Raw genomic sequence first — 23,724 nt, forward strand, 5'->3', positions numbered from 1 at the left:
TTTTTTTTTTTTTAACCAATTGTAATTCTATATTAATATTAATAAATAATGGCGCTAACTTTTTTTTTCAAAGAATAAATTGTCAGTAGTATAATTAATGAATTTAATTAACTTTTATGCATTTTTAAATGAAGGAAGGAGGGTCTTCGACTCAAAATATTTTTTTAAAAAAGTCGCTCTGTATGCCGGAATAAAGACATAAATTATGTCTAATTTGTCCTTCCATACATATTTCAATTTTGCCGCGAGAGTTTATTTTGATACGAATGAACGAGTCTCGTTGCTACCAGTGATACATTTTTGGATAATTATTACTTTTTTTTTGCAAAAGTTAAGTACATTTATTGTATTAATTCATTATCTTAAGACTTTAACTTAATACTTAACTTGGAAATAATGCCAGAAAAATGTAAACGCGATCTTTGTCATAATGCATTTTTACGTGAAATCTAGGGTTTTTCAGATTTGAGACAAAAGTATTCCATGTATTTTTTATTTCACACTTTTTTTTCTTTGAGAAATTAACTTTAAACTATAATCTTTCAAATACAATAAAAAAGTACTCGAAAATTTAAAAAAATTATGATTAGCCGGCGTTAAAAACCATACATGCGGCGTTAAAAACCATGAACATGCGGCTAAAAAGCTCAAAGTGAAGAGTTTCTTTCCAACAATACTGAGTGAGTAAACACCTGAACAGCCTTGATGCAACAAAGATATTTTATTCACGAAACGGCAGCAAAAAAACTCTTTTGTTCTTTGATGATGAATATTTTGCCATTCGAAATTAATAAAAAGTATTTCAAGTTAAAAAAAAAAAATTGTATGATTTTTTTTTTTTTTTTTGTAATAAAATATTTACATCTTAACGAGGTTTCAAAACAGTTTGTCTGTTTATTCAAAACTAGCAATGAGTGCCCGGCGTTGCCCGGGTGTTTGAAGGTGTATGCTGGGAAAAAAAAAAAAAACGGTAATTTTTTTTTTAACTTTGACCCCTATTATGACCCCTTAATATTTATTGTTTTGGGCTCAAATCAAGTTATTAAGTTAGATCCATGTCCAAGGAACCAATATCTAAAATGTCAAGTGTGTAAACCCAAAATTGTCGGAGGAGTTTGATAGAGTTCTCAAAGGTCAAATCGTTGAAATTTGACCCCATAGCGAAATTTCTGGCCGAAACCCAATCACGTAGATTTTCCCAAATCTCAGTACCCTGGATATCAAATTTCGAGTCTGTAGACTAAAAATTGACAGAGTAGGGAAATGTACACAGACACACACACACACACAGACACGTTCACTTTTATAGATATATAGATTGTTTGAATTTTGATAATGATGCTTTTAAGAACTTTTGCTAATTCTTGTAACACTGTTCAACAAGTTATGAAGTCACATCAATGAGAGATGGTCTCATTTCTGAATTTCTCACTAAGCGGGTAACGAAAGTACAAAATCTCATGCCAGTAGCATTAACTTGCGTTCAAACCAACTATGTACAAGAGAGATACCTCTCAACCAACATTGCCTTTACTTTTGGGCGGATTGTTATGAATCTTCACAGTATGATTGGAAAGACTTTAACAATTCAACCTATCATAAAAAAATCTTTATGATGTACTACATGTCACAGAACAGAACTATCATATTCCAAAAATCATATGAATTGATCAAGTAGTCTTTCTTATACAAAGAAAAACCATTTTTAAACAATTTTAAGCGATTAATATGAAATCAGTAGCATTACAAGATTTATCTCACAGTTTGAATTATTGTGGATTTATCTGCTTTTTTTTTCAAGATGGTGACACGAGACAGTCCTTTTTCTTACTCATAAAATTTGATTTTTGTTGTTAAAATAAAAACTACTTGATCAATTTATATGATTTTTGGAATATGACATCTTCATTCTGTGATGAGTATGTATATTTTAAAGATTTTCTATATTTTTGCTTTTTTAAAAAATAGGTTGAATTCTAAATAAGAACTGTAATATTATCTGTTCCTACTTGAAGTTCCCTGAGGTTCAGTCATATTATTTCAGTTTGTAATAATTTGTAGGTCATACATGATATCCTGTATATAATATTTTGATTGAAGAAATTTTCCTCTGGACGAAATTACCGTAGGTTTGCAACAACAGATGCCACATACAAATTTATTGTGTCTAGACTATTAGCCACTACATTATGTAACTATACAACTTCATTATAGGCAGATTTAGGCCTTATAATAAAAATCTTACAATTCATCCCAGGAGAGAAATTCTCACTATTGCTAATACCATTAAAGAAAGTAGTTCCTATTTTTCTCTCTAATTTATAACTGCTCTCACTGCCCCCACTCTATGCCGTGTAAAATTACACACAGACTTGTATTGCCCTGTCATCCTTATTAACTAATTCATAAACTTATAGAAATAATGTTCACTACCGATTTGCAGATTTGCAAATGATTTCTCCCTTCATTCATTCCACCCTTTCTCATTGGATGCCAGCTGTATTTCTCTTATTCCAGATTTTAAACCTTTAACAAAAACGAACACTTACGGATTATACACAACATGGCATCTGCAAGACAAAATTACGTTTAGATTGTTTACTTCTTGGCCGCTCGCATATATTTAAACATTAACTACCAACAAACAAATTTACTGAATGGCTTCCGTTTACTTTACATTTAATTTATCATCTACGCTCTCTTTCTCTCTCGCGCTCTCTCTAAAAAAAAAACTAACAAATTATTACTTTTAGCACAATTATTTTTTTTTTTTTAAAGTTTCTGTTATTTTAAACTAAATACAATCACAAACCGTTTTCAATGTTCATCCATTCTCATATTAAACCATAACTTCTGTCTTTTTTACTTTTTTATCTGTGAGGGTGGGGTGGGTTGAGTTTCACTAGCTTGTAGAACACAAAACAAACAAAATGTACTGTTCTTCTGTCTGTCTGTCTGTCTGTCTGTCGCAATAATGATTAAGTGTGTGTCCTCATGTACTTTGAAAGTAACAAACATTGATCACTACCAACGAAAAATGTGAAAGAACATTTTTACGTTATTCACTTTGGGGGGGGGGGCGCAATTTCCCAACCGTCTGCACAGCATTCTTTTTTGATATGGGGAATGGTTGTTATTACTGCTTGCATAGTTAAGTTTACGGGAACCTATTTTTTTTTTGGGGGGGGGGGAACTACGTTTCTTTTTTTTTTTTTTTTCACTTTTCGGCTTCTACAACTTTTTTTGCAGGGGGGGGAGGGGTAATTTTTTACATTAGATCCAACTCCAAAATTTCCTCGAGTATGACGAGTTTTAAAGTTTTCCAGTATACTCATTAAGGCAAGGTTATTTCTATTTGGTGCAGAAAGGTAGTTTTCAAGATATAAATACCTGCATTCTACACGGTAATTCACTTGCGGAGGTTGGAGGTATCTATTCCGACAGCCGTTCTTACCATGGAGGGTTTGGGGGGGGGGCTATATTCCAAAAACAGTTCTTAACATGGGCAGGTTTAGGGGGCCCACCAACAACAACCATACTTTACTTTTTTACACAGGGAAGGGGGGGGGGATACTTCCACCGGGCAACACTGGTTAACAGGTCCTGCTAGTTTTTAATATAGAGATGAAACGAATGAAAAATGATAATGTAAGGAAATAATTCCTATTTTAACCTACAAATTAAAATAGGAATTATCTCTCTTATTTTATTTGAGTAATGTTTAGGAATAAAAATGTTTTTTTTTATAAATGATGTCTGCATCATTCCAATTAAACAACAGCCTAAATAGTTGTTTTAAAAGATGGAATTTTATTTACTGTCATATAAGTCAAATAATGAACATTACATTTTAGGTTGAAAAAGCTACAATTTTATTTCCATAATGAGCCACATAAAAAACAGAAGGGTACTTCATTGTTATAATAGCAAAGTTCGAAAATCCAAATATGGAATTTCAAGTGAAACCAATGGTATCAACTTAATTGTCATGTCATAGTATTGAACATATCCAAAAATTATGAAAAACGATAAGATAGAAAATTAGTTATTAATGAAAAGTTTTTAATGACAATTAGCGAGAAATCACTTTTATGAAATTTTTCAAAGTTTTCAGAAAATATCTACCTTCGTTTTTCCGAGTTCACCTCACCAGTTTCTTTTTTCGCAAAACTCAATACAATATTTCAATTTTCCAATTTCACTATTATAACGAAGAAGAACTGTTTCATTTAATAACTAAGTTTTGATTATTATCCTTTAGTAGTAAGTGCTTTTTATGTCCCCTTCTTTCATTTTATATATAATGTTGTTGCTGTCTGTCCGTTCACGAACACCTTCTTGGATTTTGGAAATAATTACCCTCCGTCCACTCTTATTAACATATATTCTGAAATTACGTTACTCAGGGTACTTGGATAAATATATTTCATTTTGATCAAATGTTTTGTAGATGTTCATTTACATTGATGATCTTTTAAACCAACACATTTCAGGTGAAACCATTATTACATGCTTACATGTCATGATAAAATCTGTATATTAATATGATAGCATGTGTGTTATTTTGTGTCACGCTTACACCCTTTTTTTTTTTTACACAGGCATCACCACATTATCAAGGCCAAGAGGCCACTCGAGGATACACTTTTTTTTTCTTTTTTTTTTTTTCTTCTTCCTGATCAACTGTTATTTAATTGTTATGACTTTCCATTTCTTGTAATAAATAATTTACCAAGAATTCTTCATAAGTTTTCGTTTTAGTTTCAATTATACCTGAAGGAACTCAAGTTATATATATATATATAGTTTTTAATATAGAGATGAAACGAATGAAAAATGATAATGTAAGGAAATAATTCCTATTTTAACCTACAAATTAAAATAGGAATTATCTCCCTTATTTTATTTGAGTAATGTTTAGGAATAAAAATGTTTTTTTTTATAAATGATGTCTGCATCATTCCAATTAATATATATATATATATATATATATATATATATATATATATATTTTTTTTTTAAGGGGATTAGAACAACAGTCTAAAGAGCAGAGTTTATTTTAATGTATTAGTAAATGCATTAATACAGTTAAAAGAAAACAGTGTTTGTTGTAATGTAGATATATAATAAGCTCGATAGGCATAGATATCTTAGAGCTATTTTAATACTGAGTAAAATGATTGATAATTTATAATTAATATTAAAAATCGGTTTCACAAGGAAAAACAAACAAAATCAATAAATTGTACGATGGTTTCGGAAACAATGTTTTTATTGAGACAATAAGTCTTGGACAATAATTTTATCATTTGATTTTATAAAACAAAGTCTCCTCATCAGTAAATAGAGTAGGTGGGGTTTTAAACACACCAAAAATAAAACTAGCATTTTTTAAGTAAGGCAGATGTATCTTTTAATCGTCTGCCTTCAACGCCTGTAAGTATCTTTGTTAATGCATTCATTGGGATGTTAAATGTAGTTTATGAATGGTTGAAAATGTTGATATATATATATATATATATACATTTCTTTTTCTTTATCAGTTTTGGTTTTGGATATATTTTTTTATTTTTGAAATCACAGCTTTATAAGAATCGATAGAAAATTAACTATAACATTATATAGGAAATCTGCATGAATTAAAATACCATATTTAAGCATATTTTACGACTGGGTTATGCTGGGCATTCCTGCTAGCTTACATAAATACTTTCGTGGTTTTAACAAAAGAGCTACAATAAAATAAGGATGTCTCCATTTGTGCAGAACATCCATCAAATGACAACATCAATATATAAAATATGAAAGAGTCTGGTATGGAATTTCCACAGGTCTCACTAGTTAGTCAAAAAATTATGATGGTTGTTTGGTTGTTTTTGTTTTACGGCATATCAACCCTTTTCAGGTTATTTAATGCCGAATTTTGAAGAAAAATTTTTTAATAGAATATATTTGTTGTTTTCAAGTCGGTTTCTATTTAACCCATAGTTGGGACCCTAACAGGTACTATCACTTTGGGTCAGAGTGGACCTGGGAGCAATGGCAATTAAAGGGTGGCTCCACACTCCCCAAAGCCTGCAAGCTGGGGCCTCACCACTGGATATAGTTTAAGGTCATATCCAGGACTGAGAAATAAGGGAAGAAAAAAAAGGTGAAGGGGGAAAGGGGCTGTTGTTTTTGTAAAACATAATTAAGTTTTACAAAAGAGAATAGAAAAACAAAAAGGAACATCAAGGTAGGTGCATTTCGTCTCAGGAAGCCAATAGACAGCCTGATTTGGTAGCATCAGCAAAAAATTATGAAAAATTATTCAGTAGAAAAATGACAACAAGTAAAGATAGAATTTATCGAATTATTGAGCTTTATCAATATTTTGATTTTCAAATTTTGCTATTATAACGAAAAAGCAGTGAAAGAAGTTAAAAAAAACTCTGCTACTTACACGTGGAACTGGTGATTCACCAAAATTCAAATTGAAACCTTTCCAAATTTTGGATTTATGGTTGATTCGACATTCTTCACACATTTTCAAATAGACCATCACTTGTTCCTGTGTTATGTTTGCATATTTCGTTGCCAACAACTTAACCATGGTGTTCCTCCGACCATGGTTCGTGAACATGTGCGCCTGGTGGATGACATCGAACAGATCATCCGTCGAAACAAACTCGAGATTAGTCCCACTTTTCGTCAAGCGTTCTTCACCATTAATAAGTGTCAACGAAAACCGGTTTTTACGATAGTAGTCTTTGCACGATTTTGGGCCGGTAGTTTTCACCCTTTTTAGGGTCTTTACGATTTCTGCGTATTGCGTGTCCGAAAGGGAGATGCAGTTGTGGTTCTTTGTTTGGAGTAGCGTTACAATGATTTCCTTGAATTTCTCCTTGGAAGGCATTGTTGCCATCTTGCTCTTGTTAGCCTTGGAAAAATATTATTCCTGCAAATTAAAAAAAAAAAAAAATGGTAAAAATTTACTACAATCATTTATAGGTTATAATTTCAAAACTGGCTTATCTAGGTTGCAACGTTTTCTTTGAAAATCTTTTTAACGATGATACCACTGTTTGTGTATTATTGGCTCCATTAGTATTTTTATGAAATTCCCCCCCCCCCCCTATTTTCAAAATATTTCATGATTTATATAATAATTCATGCTTGGACAATTCATTGGAATAAGGAACTTGGGGGAAAATTTTTTTTTTTCGATATTGGAATAAAAAAATCTTTAGCCTATTTGCAACTTTATATATATATATATTATTATTATTATTACTAGCATGCTGCCTGGCATTGCCCTGTCGTAAAATATGCTTAAATAAGATATTTTTTAGATACTAGCAGTTCAGCCCAGCTTTGCTCAGGGCCTATGTACTGTTCATAACTTTATAAGCATATGTATAAATATATATATTAAAAGGTTTGACTTATGTCCAGGTAACCTATATCTAAAATTTCAAGTGTTTAGACCCAAAATTGGTGGAGGAGTTTGGTAGAGTCTGCAAAGGTCAGCTCTTTCACTTTGACCTCTTGTCAGTCAAATTTTCACCCCAAAACTGATTAAAAAGCTTGCCGCGTGTCTAAATACCCTTTATGTAAAATTTCAAATGTTTAGACCCAAAATTGATTAAATAGTTTACTTGAGACCACAAAGGTCAAATCTTTTTAACTTTGACCCCTTGGCAGCCAAATTTTCAGCGAAAAACCAATTAAAAAGCTTGTCCTATGTCTGAATACACTTTATGTAAATTTTCAAACGTTTAGACCAAAAATTGGCTGAGTAATTTGGTAGAGACTGCAAAGATAAAATTTTTTTTTAACTTTGACCCCAATTTTGACCCCTTAAAATTTATTGTTTTGGGCTCAAATCAAACTAAAAAGTTTGATCCCTGTTGAAGCAACCTATCTAAAATTTCAAGTGTTCAGACCTAAAATTGGTGGAGGAGTTTGATTGAGTTTTCAAAAGTAAAATCGTTGAACTTTGACCCCTTGACAGCCAAATTTCTGGCTGAAAACCGATTAAAAAGATTTTCCCAAATCTCACTACCCCTTACGTCAAATCTCGAGTCTGTAGACTGAAAATTGACAGAGTAGTTTGGTAGGATAATATAGACACACACACACGCTTTTTATAGATATATTGATTTTTTTTTTCCATTATGCTAATTTTTTTGTTCAACACATTCCTTTCTGTTTCTAATCATTTGTTATACATATTGAACTCAGCTGCATTTTGATGTTGATGCTGGTTCAAATAAACGCTAATGCATTACAAATTAAAAAAAAAATTACAATATTCTTCTTTCACAAACGGTTAAGAGAATTCATGTGAACACTTTGAAAAACTTTTGCAAGGAATGAACGCAGGCAGAAAACAAATTTCCATTTTCTTCCAACATCTTGTTATTTTCCTATATTTTCTGATAAAGAGCGGAGAATCGCTTGAAATATTAAAAAAAAAAAAAAAAAAAAATCTGATTACTATTTCATGTTAATTTTAGTGTTATGTGACCAGTAGTTTAAGAGTTTATTGATTAAATATTTATATGCAGACAAACTGACATGCATCTACTGTTTTATTAATATAGAATATCGCAAAATTTAATGCTATTAAATTGCTTATTGCACTGTGCCGCATGTTTTTTGTGGTCCATACAAATGGCAGACATTACAGGCGACAGATGCTTGGACAAAGTAAAAAGACAGGGAGAGACACAGAGAATTGAAAATATCTTCAGCCTAAGTCTGACCACCCAAGAGATATTTCCTTGGTTTTAATTAAAATAAGTACCTCATCAAATGTGGAACAATGCTAAGATCAAACTATTTCATCAAAGTAATATTCCTATATGGGCTCCAGATACCCCCCCAACCATAAACGGACACTTGTACTGATAGTTTAAAATCTATATATTAATATGATAGTGTGTGTGTGTTCTTTTGTGTGTCACGCTTACATCCGGGTTATTTAATTGTTTTGTTCTTCTATTTTGTGTCATAAATAATTTTACCAAGAATTCTTCATAAGTTTTGGTTTCGGTTTCGACTATAGTTGATGGTCATTAAATCATTTATTTTTTTATAAATAATTTTATCAAAAATTCTTCATAGGTTTCGGTTTCGATTATGGCTGAAGGAACTCAAGTTATATATATATATATATATATATATATATATATATATATATATATATATATATATATACATATATTTTTTTCATAAGTTTTTATTTTGGTTTCGATTCACGCTAATGCACCCAAGTCACATAGATATATATTTTTTACTTTTAAAATCGCAACTTTATAATATATAAAAATCGATGGAACATTAACTCTATAATAATATATACGAAATCTTCAAGAATTAAAATATCATGTTATAGCGTACTTTACGACTGAGCTTTACCGGGTGTTCGTGCTAGCTTAGATAAATACTTTTGCAGTTTTAACAAAAAAGCTCCAATAATATCAGAGCGTCTCCACTTACACTGAACATCTACAGTATGCCAACATCAATATATTACATACGCATGGGTCCCCTGTGGAATTTCCAAAGGTCCCGCTAGTTATTTATTATTTTACTATCACTACCAGCAGTGGAAGATTCTGTTTAAAACAAAATCTAAAAAAATGAAAAGAGAATTAAAATAATCGTTTTTGGTATCGGGAAATAGGCACAAAATTTTCCGATTCCAATATCTACCAAAAGTTCTGAGTTTTCCAATTTCTGATTCCAATTCTGATTAATCGTCCCAACACTAATATATACATACGTATACAAGAGGATCAAAGATGTACGTAAGGATTCTTTAAATGGAAACTTTTCGATATGATAAAATACTTGACATGGAGTTGGAGCTTAGATACAAAAGAAAAAGACATTTATAACATAAAAATATATGCTGATGCATATAGATTTATTTATCAATTTGAAGCAAGGGAATACAATACAGTGTGTAGGGGTTATGAAAGCTCTTTATGCCAGGCATTTCGAAGCCTAATGCTTCTCCTCAGAAGAGGAGGAGGGTGCTAGTTAATAATAAATGGATGAGGCATCTAGCAAAAAGGCATATTTAGGGATCTTGTATCGGGGAGGGGAGTATACATTGGAGGGTAGACAGAGGATTATCCAGAGGATTATTACGTAATTATGGCACTTTAAATATGCTAGCGGGACTTTAACAGGATTGGACGGTAGCGGTGTGGAGTCCGCTTTTGGGAGTAGGTGTTATGTTATCGGAGTTAATCAATTAATTAATTAGGGTCCAATGAGCTATACAATTAAAAAAATAAATAAATAACCTCTACACACCAAATTCTAGTCTCTTGTTGCAAATTGATCAATAAATTTATATGCATTAGTATATATCTTTTTTATTAACAATATCTTTTCCTCTTTATATAAATACTAGTGATGGCACGATTCCAATATTTTTTCTGATTCCAATACAATTACCAATTCCGATTCCGATTCTTTATAAATCTTTAAATGTTGTCATTTCCCCTGATTTTCATAAACACATGGAGATATTTTCCTGAACGTCAAAATACACTTGTGGAGGATGATCTATCGATTTTAGCTTTACTGGTAATTTAAAATCAATAAATATTTATTATTTTATCATTATTACCAGCAATGGAAGATTTTACTTTAAACAAAATCAAATAAAAAAGACAATTAAAAGAATCGTTTTGGCATTGGAAACTAGGCATCGATTTTTCCGATTCCGATACCCCCAAATGTTCCGATTTTTCCGATTTCTGATTCCGATTCCAAATAATCGTTCCAACACTAATAAAAATACCCTGAAAAAGTCACTTCTGGTTTATGTTTACCAGTTTAAAAATATGCAAACGAACTTGGCTGTTCTTTTCTTTTTGGTTTTTAAGAATAACAATATTTTAAAACTGGTAAACTTTAATCAGAAGTGACTTTTCCAGCGCATTCAGATCAGGTAACGGAGAATGTCAACAAAAAAAGGACGGAACTTGATGAAAGCCAGAATGATTTTATGAAGAAAGATTAATTCAACAATTATAACAAAATGATTTTTCAGTTAATAATTTAATGACTAAATGATACCGTAATCATAAAATTTAACTTCTAAAATCCTGTTTCAAATTTTTTTTTTGTAAATTTTTACTTACTTCAAAATGACCACTTTAAAAGGTTTTCAGGTATGCTGAAAACGAATAACGCATTTAAATTTTCCACAAACAAATAGCTTACCGAATATTAAGTGAATGCATGCATATTTTTTTGTTTGTGCATACAAAAATGGCCACCGCTTATAACATAAGGAATTACATTGCTTAACATCCAGAAAACTATTTGCAAAAAATTTAAATGCGATATTCGTTTTCAGCATACTCGAAAATTGTTAAAGTTGTCATTTTGATGGTGATTGTTAAGATGAAAGGAAATAAAAATTTACCTTTTTTTTTTTGATGAAGAATGATAATTTGTATTATTCAAAGTTCTAATCTTGGATGTTATTCTCACGTTTCAACTGACATAACCTCCGTTGGACCCGTGGTAAGTAATAATCAATTCTGTACTTTTTTTTTTTTACTTTAACTGCAACTCAACATTCACCTTTAAATTGACGACTTTTAATTAAAAGTTTTCTTGTATGCTGGAAACGAATATCACATTTGAATTTGGGCCAGGTAAGTAGTTTTCTGAATATTAAGACGTTTATTATTTAATGTAGTCTGTTATGTTTTCACTGATGGTCATGTTTTTTCCAACTGAAAAGTACTAATGCCTGTTACAAAACACCCTTTCCTCCCCATCTTAAGAATGGTGAATGCCTCTGAAATTCATTAAGTAATCCATTGGAAAAAAATGTCTTAATATCCAGAAAACTACTTATCTTACCCAAATTTGGATGTGATATTCGTTTTCAGCATACCCGAAAACCAGGTTGATATTGAGTTGCAGTTAAAGTAAAAATTGGTACTTGTGCACAAATTGAACGGTGCTGACATAATAACATTATTTAGAAAGCCATTCTTAACATGGGGAGAGAAGAGTGTTTTATAACTATTCCGTACTTTCACCTAACAATTTAATAAAAGATATCATAAAACTTTAATTTAACTTGAAAATACTATTTTAAAATAGCATGGTTTAATAAGTGCATAAGCACCGTCAAAATTTACCATCAATTCAAAGTGACAATCTTCTTGGAATTAAAGGTTCAATCCTCAATACAGACAATACTAAGAATAAAATGAAAAATTAGGGTATTTATTTTTTTGTTTTTGACAAGAATACCCAGTGTAGTATAAACACCTTCAACCTCTCGATATTAAGAACGGTTTTCGGAATAAACACCCCCAACCTTATTGTTTATACTACGTTGGGTACTCTCGTAAAAAACACTAAAATTATTTAAGAGTTCTAGTCAGTTATGGCTGACAGAATGAGAGCAAACGATCTCCATTGATGAAATGAAAGGTTTTATTTGAAATTAAGTTTGGCATAAAGATTCACTAATTCGGCACGAAGCACCTGAAGAAGATCGGAAGTTACATCGGATGAAACGTTGCAAACAAGAACTGTAATCAGAATAATCCTAAACATTAAAATAATTTTGGGTTAAGATCCAAGTGTAGTTTCTGTTCTGATACTCGGCTAGGGATTTTATCCTGGGCCCCCAAAATCAACAGATTAGACCATTCCTGTAATGATCTGGTTCCTGTTGATTTTGTGGCAGGAGTTTAGTTTTGTACATTTCTAAAAGGTCCATCTTCCCAAGCTTTGCCTTCTCTCTTCGAGAAGGAGTTAGTTTATTGATAATCACCTGAGGCACCCTCACCGGGGAATGCCAACACACTTTTTGCAGGTTAAAGTGCCCCTCCTCGAGGGTGCTGACTTCTGAATCCCACTTTCCGACCCTGGTGTCTAAGTTCTTGCAGTGTGAGAGAAAAGTTCTTGCAGTGTGAGAGAACTAAATACCCCTTCTATATTAAGACAAGTGTAGCTATGGCTAGAGATACATTATCTGAAAGTACTTTGTTCAAACTCCTTGTCTTAACATGAGTTGGAACAGATATATCGAGAGCATTCTCAAGGCTGCTGTGAAGAAGATCGGCTCTCTCTACCATGCTAGAAAGTCTGGAAGTATCCTGTTCCTTACAAGGCCACCATTCGCCCATGTATGGAGTATTGTTGTTACATCCGGGCTAGTGCATCTGCTACTAGTCTCTCCCTCAACCTGATAGGTCATGAACTGTCATCTAAGATTCAACCTCTGTCCCACTGATAGAGTGTCGCATCCTTCTGCCTGTTTTACACATAATTTAATGCTGGATGCTCCGAATAGCTACAAGCCCTTGTGCCCTTTCGACATAAATACACCCAACAAACCCAACAAGCAGCAAAAGTCCCACCCCTTCACAGTAGAGATTCCTAAATGTAAGAATGCCTTCTACTCTAATAGTTTCTTCCTCAGAACTGCTAGACTTTGGAATTCCCTTTCGGGTTCTTGCTTCCCCAACAGTACAGCTATGCAGAAGTTCAAGTGTAATGCAAACATATATCTTGCTGCTCAACTCCCTACATAGTGCCCCTGCAACCTATGTCCCTGATAGTAAACCCCTACATCAAAGTGTAATAGTGCGTTGTTTGGGGTGAAAAAAAAAAAAGAATAACTTTCTACTCAAATTTTCGTAATTTTTTTTTCGACTTGCCCCAGCGTTGTATAAATACCCTTAACCATCCCATGTTAAGAACGGCTTTTGGAAGACCCCCCCCCCCAACTTCCCCATGTTAAGAACGGCTTTCGATGTTTGGGGGGTGTTTATTCTTAACATGGGAAGTTTGGGGTGTTTATAATACGCTGGGGCACGTCTTTTAATAATTTTACTATTTTCGACATGACAAGTAATATTTTTTTTGCTTTTTTAAGCAAAAACAATATTACTTAATTGTCATGTTATTGGAGTTTTCATCAAGTTCTATCCTTCTTTGTTGACACTCTCTGTTAGCTGAGCTGAGCTGATCGGATATATATGAATGCGCTGGAAAAGTCACTTCTGATTAAAGTTTACCATTTTTAAAATATTGCTATTCTTAAAAAACAAAAACAGCAAAAAAGAAAAGTCAAGTTCGTTTGCATATTTTAAAACTGATAAACATTAATTAGAATTGACTTTTTCAGGGCATTTATATTAGTGCTGGGACGATTAATCGGAATCAGAAAAATTGATGCCTGTTTTCCAATGCCAAAACGATTCTTTTAATTGGCTTTTTGTTTTATTTTGTTTAAACCAAACCCTTCCATTTCTGGTAATAATGATAAAATAATAAATATTTATTTTAAATTACCATTTCATATTTTAAAAAATAGATCTGTCGACAATCTTTACAAACGTCAAAAATTGTAAGAAAAAACGATTTTTTCAAGCTACTTCATTTAATGTAACAAAGTTTTATAACATTAATTTCAAAATATGTAAAATGCGATATTACAATTTTTCTTAAACAAAACATTTGAGTAAAAATTGTAAAGAAAAAAAAAATTTTTTTTTCAACTACTTCAGTAAAAAATAGTTCCCTCCCTTGGAACAATAGGTTAAAATTCCGAATAACCATAACGGTTTTATATAGAAACATATCTTAACATGGAGAGGGGATGGCGTTTTATAACTGGGCCAAGATCTAAGTATGGTATCTGTTCTGATGCCACACTTCAATTTCTTGTTCTCTGTCAGTGGAGGAGAAATCCTTCACGACTGAGACAGTTTAAAATTTTTGTTCCTTTTCTCCACATTAAAAAACGACCTTGGTGCCTAACTCTGTCCTCGTGGGGAGGCATTGTAAACAGGAATTATTCTGTATTTTCACCAAACAATTTAATAAACAGAAGATACCATAAAACTTGAATTTAACTTGAGAATCCTATCTAAAAAAAATATTATGATCTATAATACCATAGGTACCAAAATAAACATAAATATAATAAAACCCAAAACCGTGAAAGGCGGACCTGAAGAAGTTTGCCCCTCTCTATTTTTTTTTATATTCGTTTTTTTTTTTTAAAGTTTTGTTCAGCAGTTTCTTATGGAATGGACACTAGTCTACCAGATTATATATATAAAAAAAAATGTCAATATTCAAATATTTGTATGGGGTTGTTCAGTTTCTAATGCAACATTTTAAAACTACTTGACGTTTTGAGGCCGCATTTCATAAATTTAGCCCTTTTTTTTTAGCACTTTAGCCGTTTTTTAATTTCGCTTTTAAAATAAAAGGGGCTTAATTGCTAAAAAAAAAAAAAAAAAGCTAAATTCACAAAATTTGGCATAAAAACAATATCGAGTAGTTCTAAATTGGGTGATCAATTTATTAAAATGTTGCATTAGAAACTGAGTACCTTCTACAACTGTTTAAATATTGAGGATTTTTTTTTTTTTTTTTTGATAATCTGGTAAACTAGTGTCTGTTCCATAATAATCCATTGAAAAAAAAAGAAAAAAAAAAAAGGAAGGAGGGGGGCAAGCTTTTTCAGGTCCCCCACGACACGAACCCGTATAGGTACAGCTAGTGTTTATATAATTCCGGCAAAAGGGAATATATATATATATATATATATATATATATATATATATATATATATATATATATATATATATATATATATATATATATATATATATATATATATATTTAACAAAAATAATAAATAACACTGACCATGTGTGAAATGATATTCATTTAGGTACGCGTCCACTTCTCGTCATTTTAGTACAATCTCTGAAGCATCGAAGACTAAGAAATGAAATTGGAACGCAAAAAGAAAAAAAAAAAAAGGAAAAAAATAACTTTTTAAGTGCATGCTTTGGTTAACTAACAATTGACTCTTCTTTTTTTCGGCTGTATATTATTTAGAAACGGACAGAGAGTGACATCGGAAAGTTTGTGGAGATGTTTAACAATTCAACGGGCAATTAAATCAGAAAGAGAAAAAGGGGGGGGGGGAGGTTACAGTTCGGCAGCGTCCACGGAAAAAAAAAAAAAAAGAAAAGAATTTCCCGCTTTTTTTTTTTTTTTTCGAGGGAGATTGTGACGGTTTGGGGTCAAGCATAAATTGAATAAATGTAAATTTCTGTTTTCCCGTGTGTTCAAATCGAAATTTGAATCGTTTTATTGCATTTTAGAACCGAAAAAATTAAATAGTTTGCTTTTGTGTGAGTGCCTGTACGTCCGTATGCAATGCCAAAAACGATTCCTTTAATTATCTTTTTTTTTTACTTAATTTTTTTTTTATTCAAAATCTTCCATTTCTGATAATAATGTAAAATAATTAATATTTATTGATTTTAAACTATCAGTAAAGCTAAAATATAGATCATCCTCCACAAGTGTTTTTACATTTGGGAAAATATTTGCACATTTAACATGTATTTTCTTTTTTTTTTTACAGTAATCGGAAAAAGTAACAATTTTATAGTTAAATATTTAGAGATTTATAACCAATCGGAATCGTTAATCGTATCGGAATCAGGAAACATATTAGAATCATCCCATCACTAGTTGTAACGTTGTACACCTTCTTTTTAACGGTTCAGGACAGTCTTCCATAACATTTTAATGGACCCAACATATTGTAGATAAAAGTCTTGCAAAGAAACAGAAGAAAAGGAAAAGGAAAGAAATTCAACTCAGCATTTTTTTCTTTTTCAACCAAAGGTATTTATTCTTGGTATTTCCAACAACGCATTGCATCTTGTTTTTTAAACAGTTCATTTAGTTTATCTCGTCCGTTATGTGTTTTCAAGACGTTCTCGTCACCCATGTGTCGCTCGTTGTTGTTTTCTGGCCATCATGTCTCGAACAAATATTTAGAGATTTATAAAGAATCGGAATCGGTAATTGTATCGGAATCAGGAAACATATTGAATCATCCCTACTTTAACCACGTGCGCCTTTTTATCTGTGCTTTTTCTTTCCCTTCACTGTGACGTCATATTGCACACGGGCTCGGTCATTTGTATATGTATTATGTTGCTGCTGCTACCAGAATCAGCGGCTCTGTTACAATATGAGCACTTTATAGATTAAATAGAGGATTCCATTTAAAATTCTGTGCAGATTCTCAATTTTGATAAGATACAACTGAAGAAGGTCGGAGGTTACATGTTGTACAAATAACACTCAAGATGAGAACAGTAGTTCGAATAATCCAAATATGATGAATTATAAATCCTTATCTAAAAAATCTAAAAACATAGTGCAATATTTCAAATTCGGTAGAAGTCGAATCCCGGCATTTTCCTGCCTAAGTTTTGACTCCTGATTGATAACATTCAGAGGGAACATCGAGGACATTGCCAAGGCTGCTGTGAAGAAGATGGGTTCTCTCTACTGTGCTATACCTGAGAGCATTCTATACCTCTACAAAGTCACCATTCGCCCATGTATAGAGTATTGTTGCCATATTTGGGCTGATGCATCTGCTACTAGTCTCTCACTCCTAGACAAGGCTCAAAAAAGAGTCGCCAATCTCATAGGTCCTGCACTGTGAACTTAACTTCAATCTTTTTCCATTGATGAAATGTTGCATTTTTTATAAGCATTTTAATGGAAAATGTTCTGATGGGATCCAAGCCCTTGCACACTCTTGACATAAACACCCTTGACAAACAACAAAATCCCACCCTTATGCTAGATGTTAGAAAGCCTTCTACTCAAATAGCTTCTTCCATCAAACTGATAGATTTGGGAAATCCCTCTCGGGTCCTGGCTTCCCTGACTGTACTGACATGCAGAAGTTCAAGTATAATGTTAAGACATCTTGCTGCTCAACTTCCTGCATAGTGCCCTTGTAGATTTAACCCCTATTAGTAGCTCCTTATATCCAGGTGGTGTCATGCCTTGTTTGGGGTGAAAATGCAGTAAAGAAAAAAAATCACTCATCTAATTTTATCAACAGAAGTTAAGGTTTCTACTATCGGCCGTATGTTCCTTTTTTTGAATGTGAGCTGCATCAAGGAAAATGCTGTAAACTGTTGTCCATTGTCAGATTTTCAAAATCAATTAACAAAAAAATGAATTGTTTTTGTGCTCCCTTCTTTGTTCATATATGATACGACTGTCACGATTGTCACCCCTGAGAAGAATTCTCCTTATTCCGACTTGCAATGGAAACTGGACAAGTGCTAGATGTCATTTTTTTTTTGAGATGGTGATTAATAACTGTGAATAAACTGTTTTTAGAACATGTTAAAGATGCAAAAATATTTTATTAAAAGAAGAAATAAAAATATGATTGAATTTGTATTTTTTTCTTTAGAACAATAACGAGAGGATTTATTTAGCCATAGAACGCGAGTGGCGAAGATACATGTTTTTTTTTTTTGTTTTTTTTTTTACACAGTGATCACCACTTATCAAGGCCCGGAAGCCACTCAGGGATAAGGGTTATTGCAAGTACATTAATTGAGTGAGGAGATTTGCTGAAGTGTTTACTTAAGGGGGCGGTTCATTAGGAATTTGTTAACATTGGACTTGAAGACATCCAAGTTGTAGTCCGGAGGGAAGCAGGCAGACGGAACAGAGTTCCACAGACGAGCAGTTCTAGGAAAGAAGCTTTGTTCATGGAATCCGCGTTTTGATTTAGGCACAGATAAAGAGTGGGGGAAATTTTTCACAGTGGATCCAGCTAGACGGGTGTTTTTCGTGAAAGATTGGCGAGGGGGCACCAGAGATTGCAGTTCAGACGAGCATCTGCCATGGAAATAACGATAAAACAAGGACAGGCTCGCAACGTCTCTTCTGTGGGAGAGAGGTTGCAGGGTAGAGAAAAGGGCATCCCCCACTAAGCCACGAAGTCTATTTTGTACTCTGTCAAGGCAGGATAGGCTGTTTTTAGCAGCTCCTGCCCAGATATGGCAACAGTATTCCATCCTTGGACGTACTTGGCTTTTATATAGATAGAGAATAGCATCAGTAGTGAGATATCTTCTGGAGCGGTAGAAGGATCCCACCATCTTTCCAGCGACCTTGGCAACAGACTTGATGTACGTGTTCCATTTCAGATCAGGAGTAAAGGTCAAACCCAGAAGCTTGTCAAAACACGGAGCCTCACCCAGACGAGAGCCATCCATCACAATTGATGCCAGCTGGGGATCAGAGCGTTGATGATGTAAGGATAGGAGTTTGGTTTTGGATGCATTAAAGGTAACCAGCCACATCTTCCCCCACTGAACCACGCGCTCAAGATCAGAGGATAGAGAATCAGAGAGAACTTTGTCATTTACAGCCTTTGATGTGTTGCCGTAGATGGTTGTGTCATCAGCATAGATGTCAACGAATGATTTAAGTATGTGTTTAGGGAGGTCATTGATGTAGATCAGGAAGAGAGTTGGGCCCAGGATTGACCCCTGGGGGACTCCAGCATTTATATTGCAGGCCTCCGATTTTTGTCCATCGACCACTACTCTTATGAGCCTATCGGAGAGAAATGATTTAATGATTGAGAAAACATTTCCCGTTATACCGTAACTGGAAATCTTGTGAAGTAGACCCTTATGCCATACCTTGTCAAAGGCCTTTGATATGTCAAGAGCAATTGCCCTAGAAAGGAAGCCTTTGTCAAGAGATTCACTTATCCTGTGGGATATAACCGTCAGCACATCTGCGGTAGATCTTGCAGAGCGGAAACCATATTGAGTGTCACTAAGAAGGTTATTCCTGCTGAGATGGTTGACTATTTCTCTATTTAATATGGATTCCAGCAACTTACTCATAACACAGAGGAGACTTATAGGTCTGTATTGAGAGGGAGATGACTTATCACCTGAATTCTTAAATATAGGGCAAACTGAAGAGGTATTCCAGGGAGTCGGAAAGCACTTCTCCTTAAGGCAGCGCTTAAATAGTTTCGTAAGTATGGGAGCAAGTTCTGGTTGAAGCTTTTTTAATACTATAATTGGGATGCCATCAGGACCAGTTGCTTTACTGGAATCTAGGTTCTTTATTAGTTTGGCGACTGTAGAGGCCAGAAAGGAGTTATCGCCCTTTCGCTCAGACTTGGCATAAGTGGAGTTATCCCCCTTATAAAAGAAGAGGCGAATCGCCATTATGTGTTTACACTCATCGACGGCGACACGCTGTCGGATTGGGAAACCAGCTTGCTTAACGCAAACTGTACATGGCGCTACGAACATATTGTCACTTTAAAACGTGAAATACTTATATTGCAGCATTGGACTAAATATCGTTACACTATGGAACAAGAAAACGTTCTCTTATTACGTCAACTAGTCGAGTTACAAAAAGAAAACATCGAATTACGGAAGGACATCTTACATGGACGAGCGAACACGTCGCAAACAAAAAGAATGCAGCGACCTTCTATAGGTCTGGACTCAACAGATAGCGAATGGGCACTCTTTTTAGACACCTGGTCACGGTACAAGGAGATGTGCAGACTCGAAAATCCAGCTGTAATTCGAAACGAACTGCGAGAAGCATGCACACCGGAAACGAACAGGTTACTTTTTGAGCTCATTGGACCAGAACGACTCAACAATGCGGCAGAAGAGTTCCTACTTTGCCAAATACGACTGGTGACCGTTCGAGGCTTACACAAGGAAGTCCACCGGCAAACGTTTCACTCCATGAAGCAAAATGAGGGTGAGTCAGTGACCCATTTTTTATCGAGGTTACGTGGCCAGGCGAAATTTTGTGAATTTAGTATTCAGTGTCCGAACGAACCCACTTGCCGGCAGCAGGTTAATTACTCAGACGATATGGTTGCCGGGCAAATGATGGCAGGGTTAAGAAATATCGAACACCAGAGAAGGGTACTGGCAGAGGCAGCTACACTTCCTACCTTGGATCTAAAGTTTTCACGGTTGGTTTGCCTGGAGGCAACAGACGAAGCAACTCCACACTTTTCCGATACCACACAACCTCTCACTATATGTGGGGTACAAAAGTCGAATCAAGTACAACAAATGCATGAGGCAAAGGCCCTGTCGAACCCACGGGACACCAAACCTTGCAACGGTTGCGGAAAAACATCACACCGAGGTGGATCGATGAACCGGAAAGATTGCCCAGCAGTGGGACTCAAGTGCCACTTTTGTGGAATAGTAGGGCACATTAAAAAGGTGTGCCGGAAAATTAATAGATCCAAAACGGAGGCTATAAAAAGCGGGGAGTCGTTCATGTTTTGCACCACGGATAAAACCCCTACTCACAGACACAATGAGAGACAACCGGCGAACATTCCTCACCTTGAGTGGAATGGGAAACAGTTCCAGGTGGGCGCCCCAGAACCGCCCCCCTCAGTTACAGCAGAGGTAACTGTAATGAACAAGTGCCATGCGACCTTTGGAAGGGTGCCAAAGGAGCCGATGAAAGTGAGCACCCACGCCATCCAAGCCTTCGCGGACACAGGAGCCCAAACTTGCTCTGTTGGCCCCGAGATTCAAGGACTCCTCGGGTACCCAAATGGGTACTTGGTTCCAACTACCCATCGGATAAGGGGTATAACAAATAGCCAGTTACACATCAAGGGGGTCCTGTTCTTACATATTAAGGTGGGATCAAGAGAAACACGACAGGCAGTGTATGTGTCTGACAACACATCCGGGCTCTACTTATCACAAACGGCACTTAAGGAGCTGAAATTATTGCCATCCAATTTTCCTACATCATTATCGCAAAGCAGCTCAGCGGAAACAGAAGAGACGGCTCCTTGCGGGTGCCCGCGCAGAGCACCGGCTCCGAAGAAACCAGCAGCAATCCCATTGAAGCCAACCGACATTAACAGAGAAAAATTGGAGCAATGGCTAAAGGAACATTTCAAGGCCAGCGCATTCAATACCTGTCCACACCAACCACTCCAAGTAATGAAGGGTAAACCCTTAGAAATAAAATTCCTCGCAGATGCAACACCGACGGCAATCCACACACCAATACCTGTTCCCCATCATTGGAAGGAAAAGGTGAAACAAGATATAGACCGTGACGTGGCACTGGGGATAATCGAACCCGTACCGGTAGGCACACCAACTACTTGGTGCTCGAGAATGGTGGTCACACCAAAAAAGGATGGATCCCCAAGGCGGACGGTGGACTTACAAAAGTTGAACGAGGCGACCATGAGGGAGACGCACCACACTTCATCCCCATTCAATCAGGTCTCGGTAATACCTGCACATACCAGGAAGACTGTACTCGATGCGTGGAACGGTTACCACAGTTTACCACTGTCTCCAGCTGCACGAAACGCCACCACGTTCATCACTGAATGGGGTCGATACAGGTACTGTCGAGCCCCTCAAGGATTCCATGGATCAGGAGATGGCTACACCCGTCGGTTTGACGATATCACCATGGACATCGCTCGAAAAACTCGGTGTATAGATGACAGTCTCCTGTGGAACAACTCAATGGAATCCTCATTCTGGCACACAATTGAATATATAAACCACTGCGCCGATAGAGGGATTGTGTTTAACCCAGACAAGTTTCACTTTGCTGACATGGAAGTGGAGTTCGCAGGGTTTCAAGTAACAGCGAACGGGGTCAAACCCACAAGAAGAATGACTGAAGCCATCCTGAGCTTCCCCACCCCGACAAATATTACTGGGGTTAGGTCCTGGTTCGGACTCGTAAACCAAGTCTCCTATGCATTCTCACAAGCCGAAGTTATGGCCCCATTCCGAGAGTTGCTGAAAACAAAGGACAGGAAATTTAATTGGGATGAGACACTGGAACAGGTATTCCAAGAGTCGAAAAAAATAATAGTGGAAAGAATTGAAAAAGGCATCCAAACGTTCGAAATGAACAGAGCAACAGGACTCGCGACAGACTACAGCAAAACAGGGATATCGTATTTTCTGTTTCAAAAGCATTGCAGATGTGAGGGGGAATTAAACATGAGTTGTGGGGATAGCCATTGGAAACTCATCCTGGCGGGATCCCGTTTTACCAACGACGCGGAATCACGATATGCACCAGTGGAAGGTGAAGCCTTGGCTCTGATCTATGGGTTGGAATCATGCCGCATGTTCATACTCGGATGCCCAGACTTGGTGATTACAGTGGATCACTTACCGCTCGTAAAGATATTTTCAGACCGAGCCCTGGAGAATATAAAAAACCCACGCCTGTTAAACTTCAAGGAAAAGTCACTCATGTATAAATTCAAGATAAAACATCGACCGGGGAAACTCAACTTGGCCCCTGACTGTGCATCGCGGTACCCAGCGGGCACCCCACCAAGAGACCAGGACTAATCCATTGACACCGCAGTCAAAGCCGCCCTAACATCGATGTACGAGAATGATACTACGTTAAGAGCCATCACATGGGGAAGGATTGTGGCTGCGGCAGCCACAGACGAAGAATGCAGGACTTTGAAAGAGCTGATTCAAAATGGCTTCCCCCAGTCACGTAACAATATCCCAACCGTAGTTCGAGTCTTCTGGCCTATGCGTGAGGAATTATATTGCCTGGAAGGAGTGATCATCAAGGGGAACAAAATCCTAATACCTCGACAACTCCGCGCAGAGATATTGGAATCTCTTCATTCCGCTCATCAGGGTGTGAACGGAATGCTGGCGAATGCGAGACAATGACTATTCTGGCCAGGGTTGGATGCTAACATCAGGCAAACAAGAGCCCAGTGCCGCACGTGCAATGAAATCGCACCGTCTCAGCCCAGGGAACCCTTGATGTCCCCAGCAGACCCGGAATTTCCAT

The 23,724-nt window shown here is 35.4% G+C and overlaps 1 protein-coding gene across 4 annotated transcripts in view; it reads right to left on the minus strand.

Annotated features, from left to right (window-relative positions):
• LOC145247969 (uncharacterized) overlaps window positions 1-23,724 on the minus strand; it is a 394,038-nt gene that overhangs the window by 237,980 nt on the left and 132,334 nt on the right. For all 4 annotated transcript variants that reach the window (XM_080109621.1, XM_080109619.1, XM_080109622.1 and 1 more), the window contains one exon: window positions 6,443-6,937. In XM_080109621.1, coding sequence (XP_079965747.1) covers window positions 6,443-6,904 — 462 coding nt within the window. In that variant the 5' untranslated portion in view covers window positions 6,905-6,937. The remainder of the gene's footprint in view (window positions 1-6,442; window positions 6,938-23,724) is intronic.

Source organism: Euprymna scolopes, chromosome 26 (assembly GCF_053919585.1).
Source record: "Euprymna scolopes isolate OS-2025 chromosome 26, ASM5391958v1, whole genome shotgun sequence".
NCBI classification, from domain to species: domain Eukaryota; kingdom Metazoa; phylum Mollusca; class Cephalopoda; order Sepiida; family Sepiolidae; genus Euprymna; species Euprymna scolopes.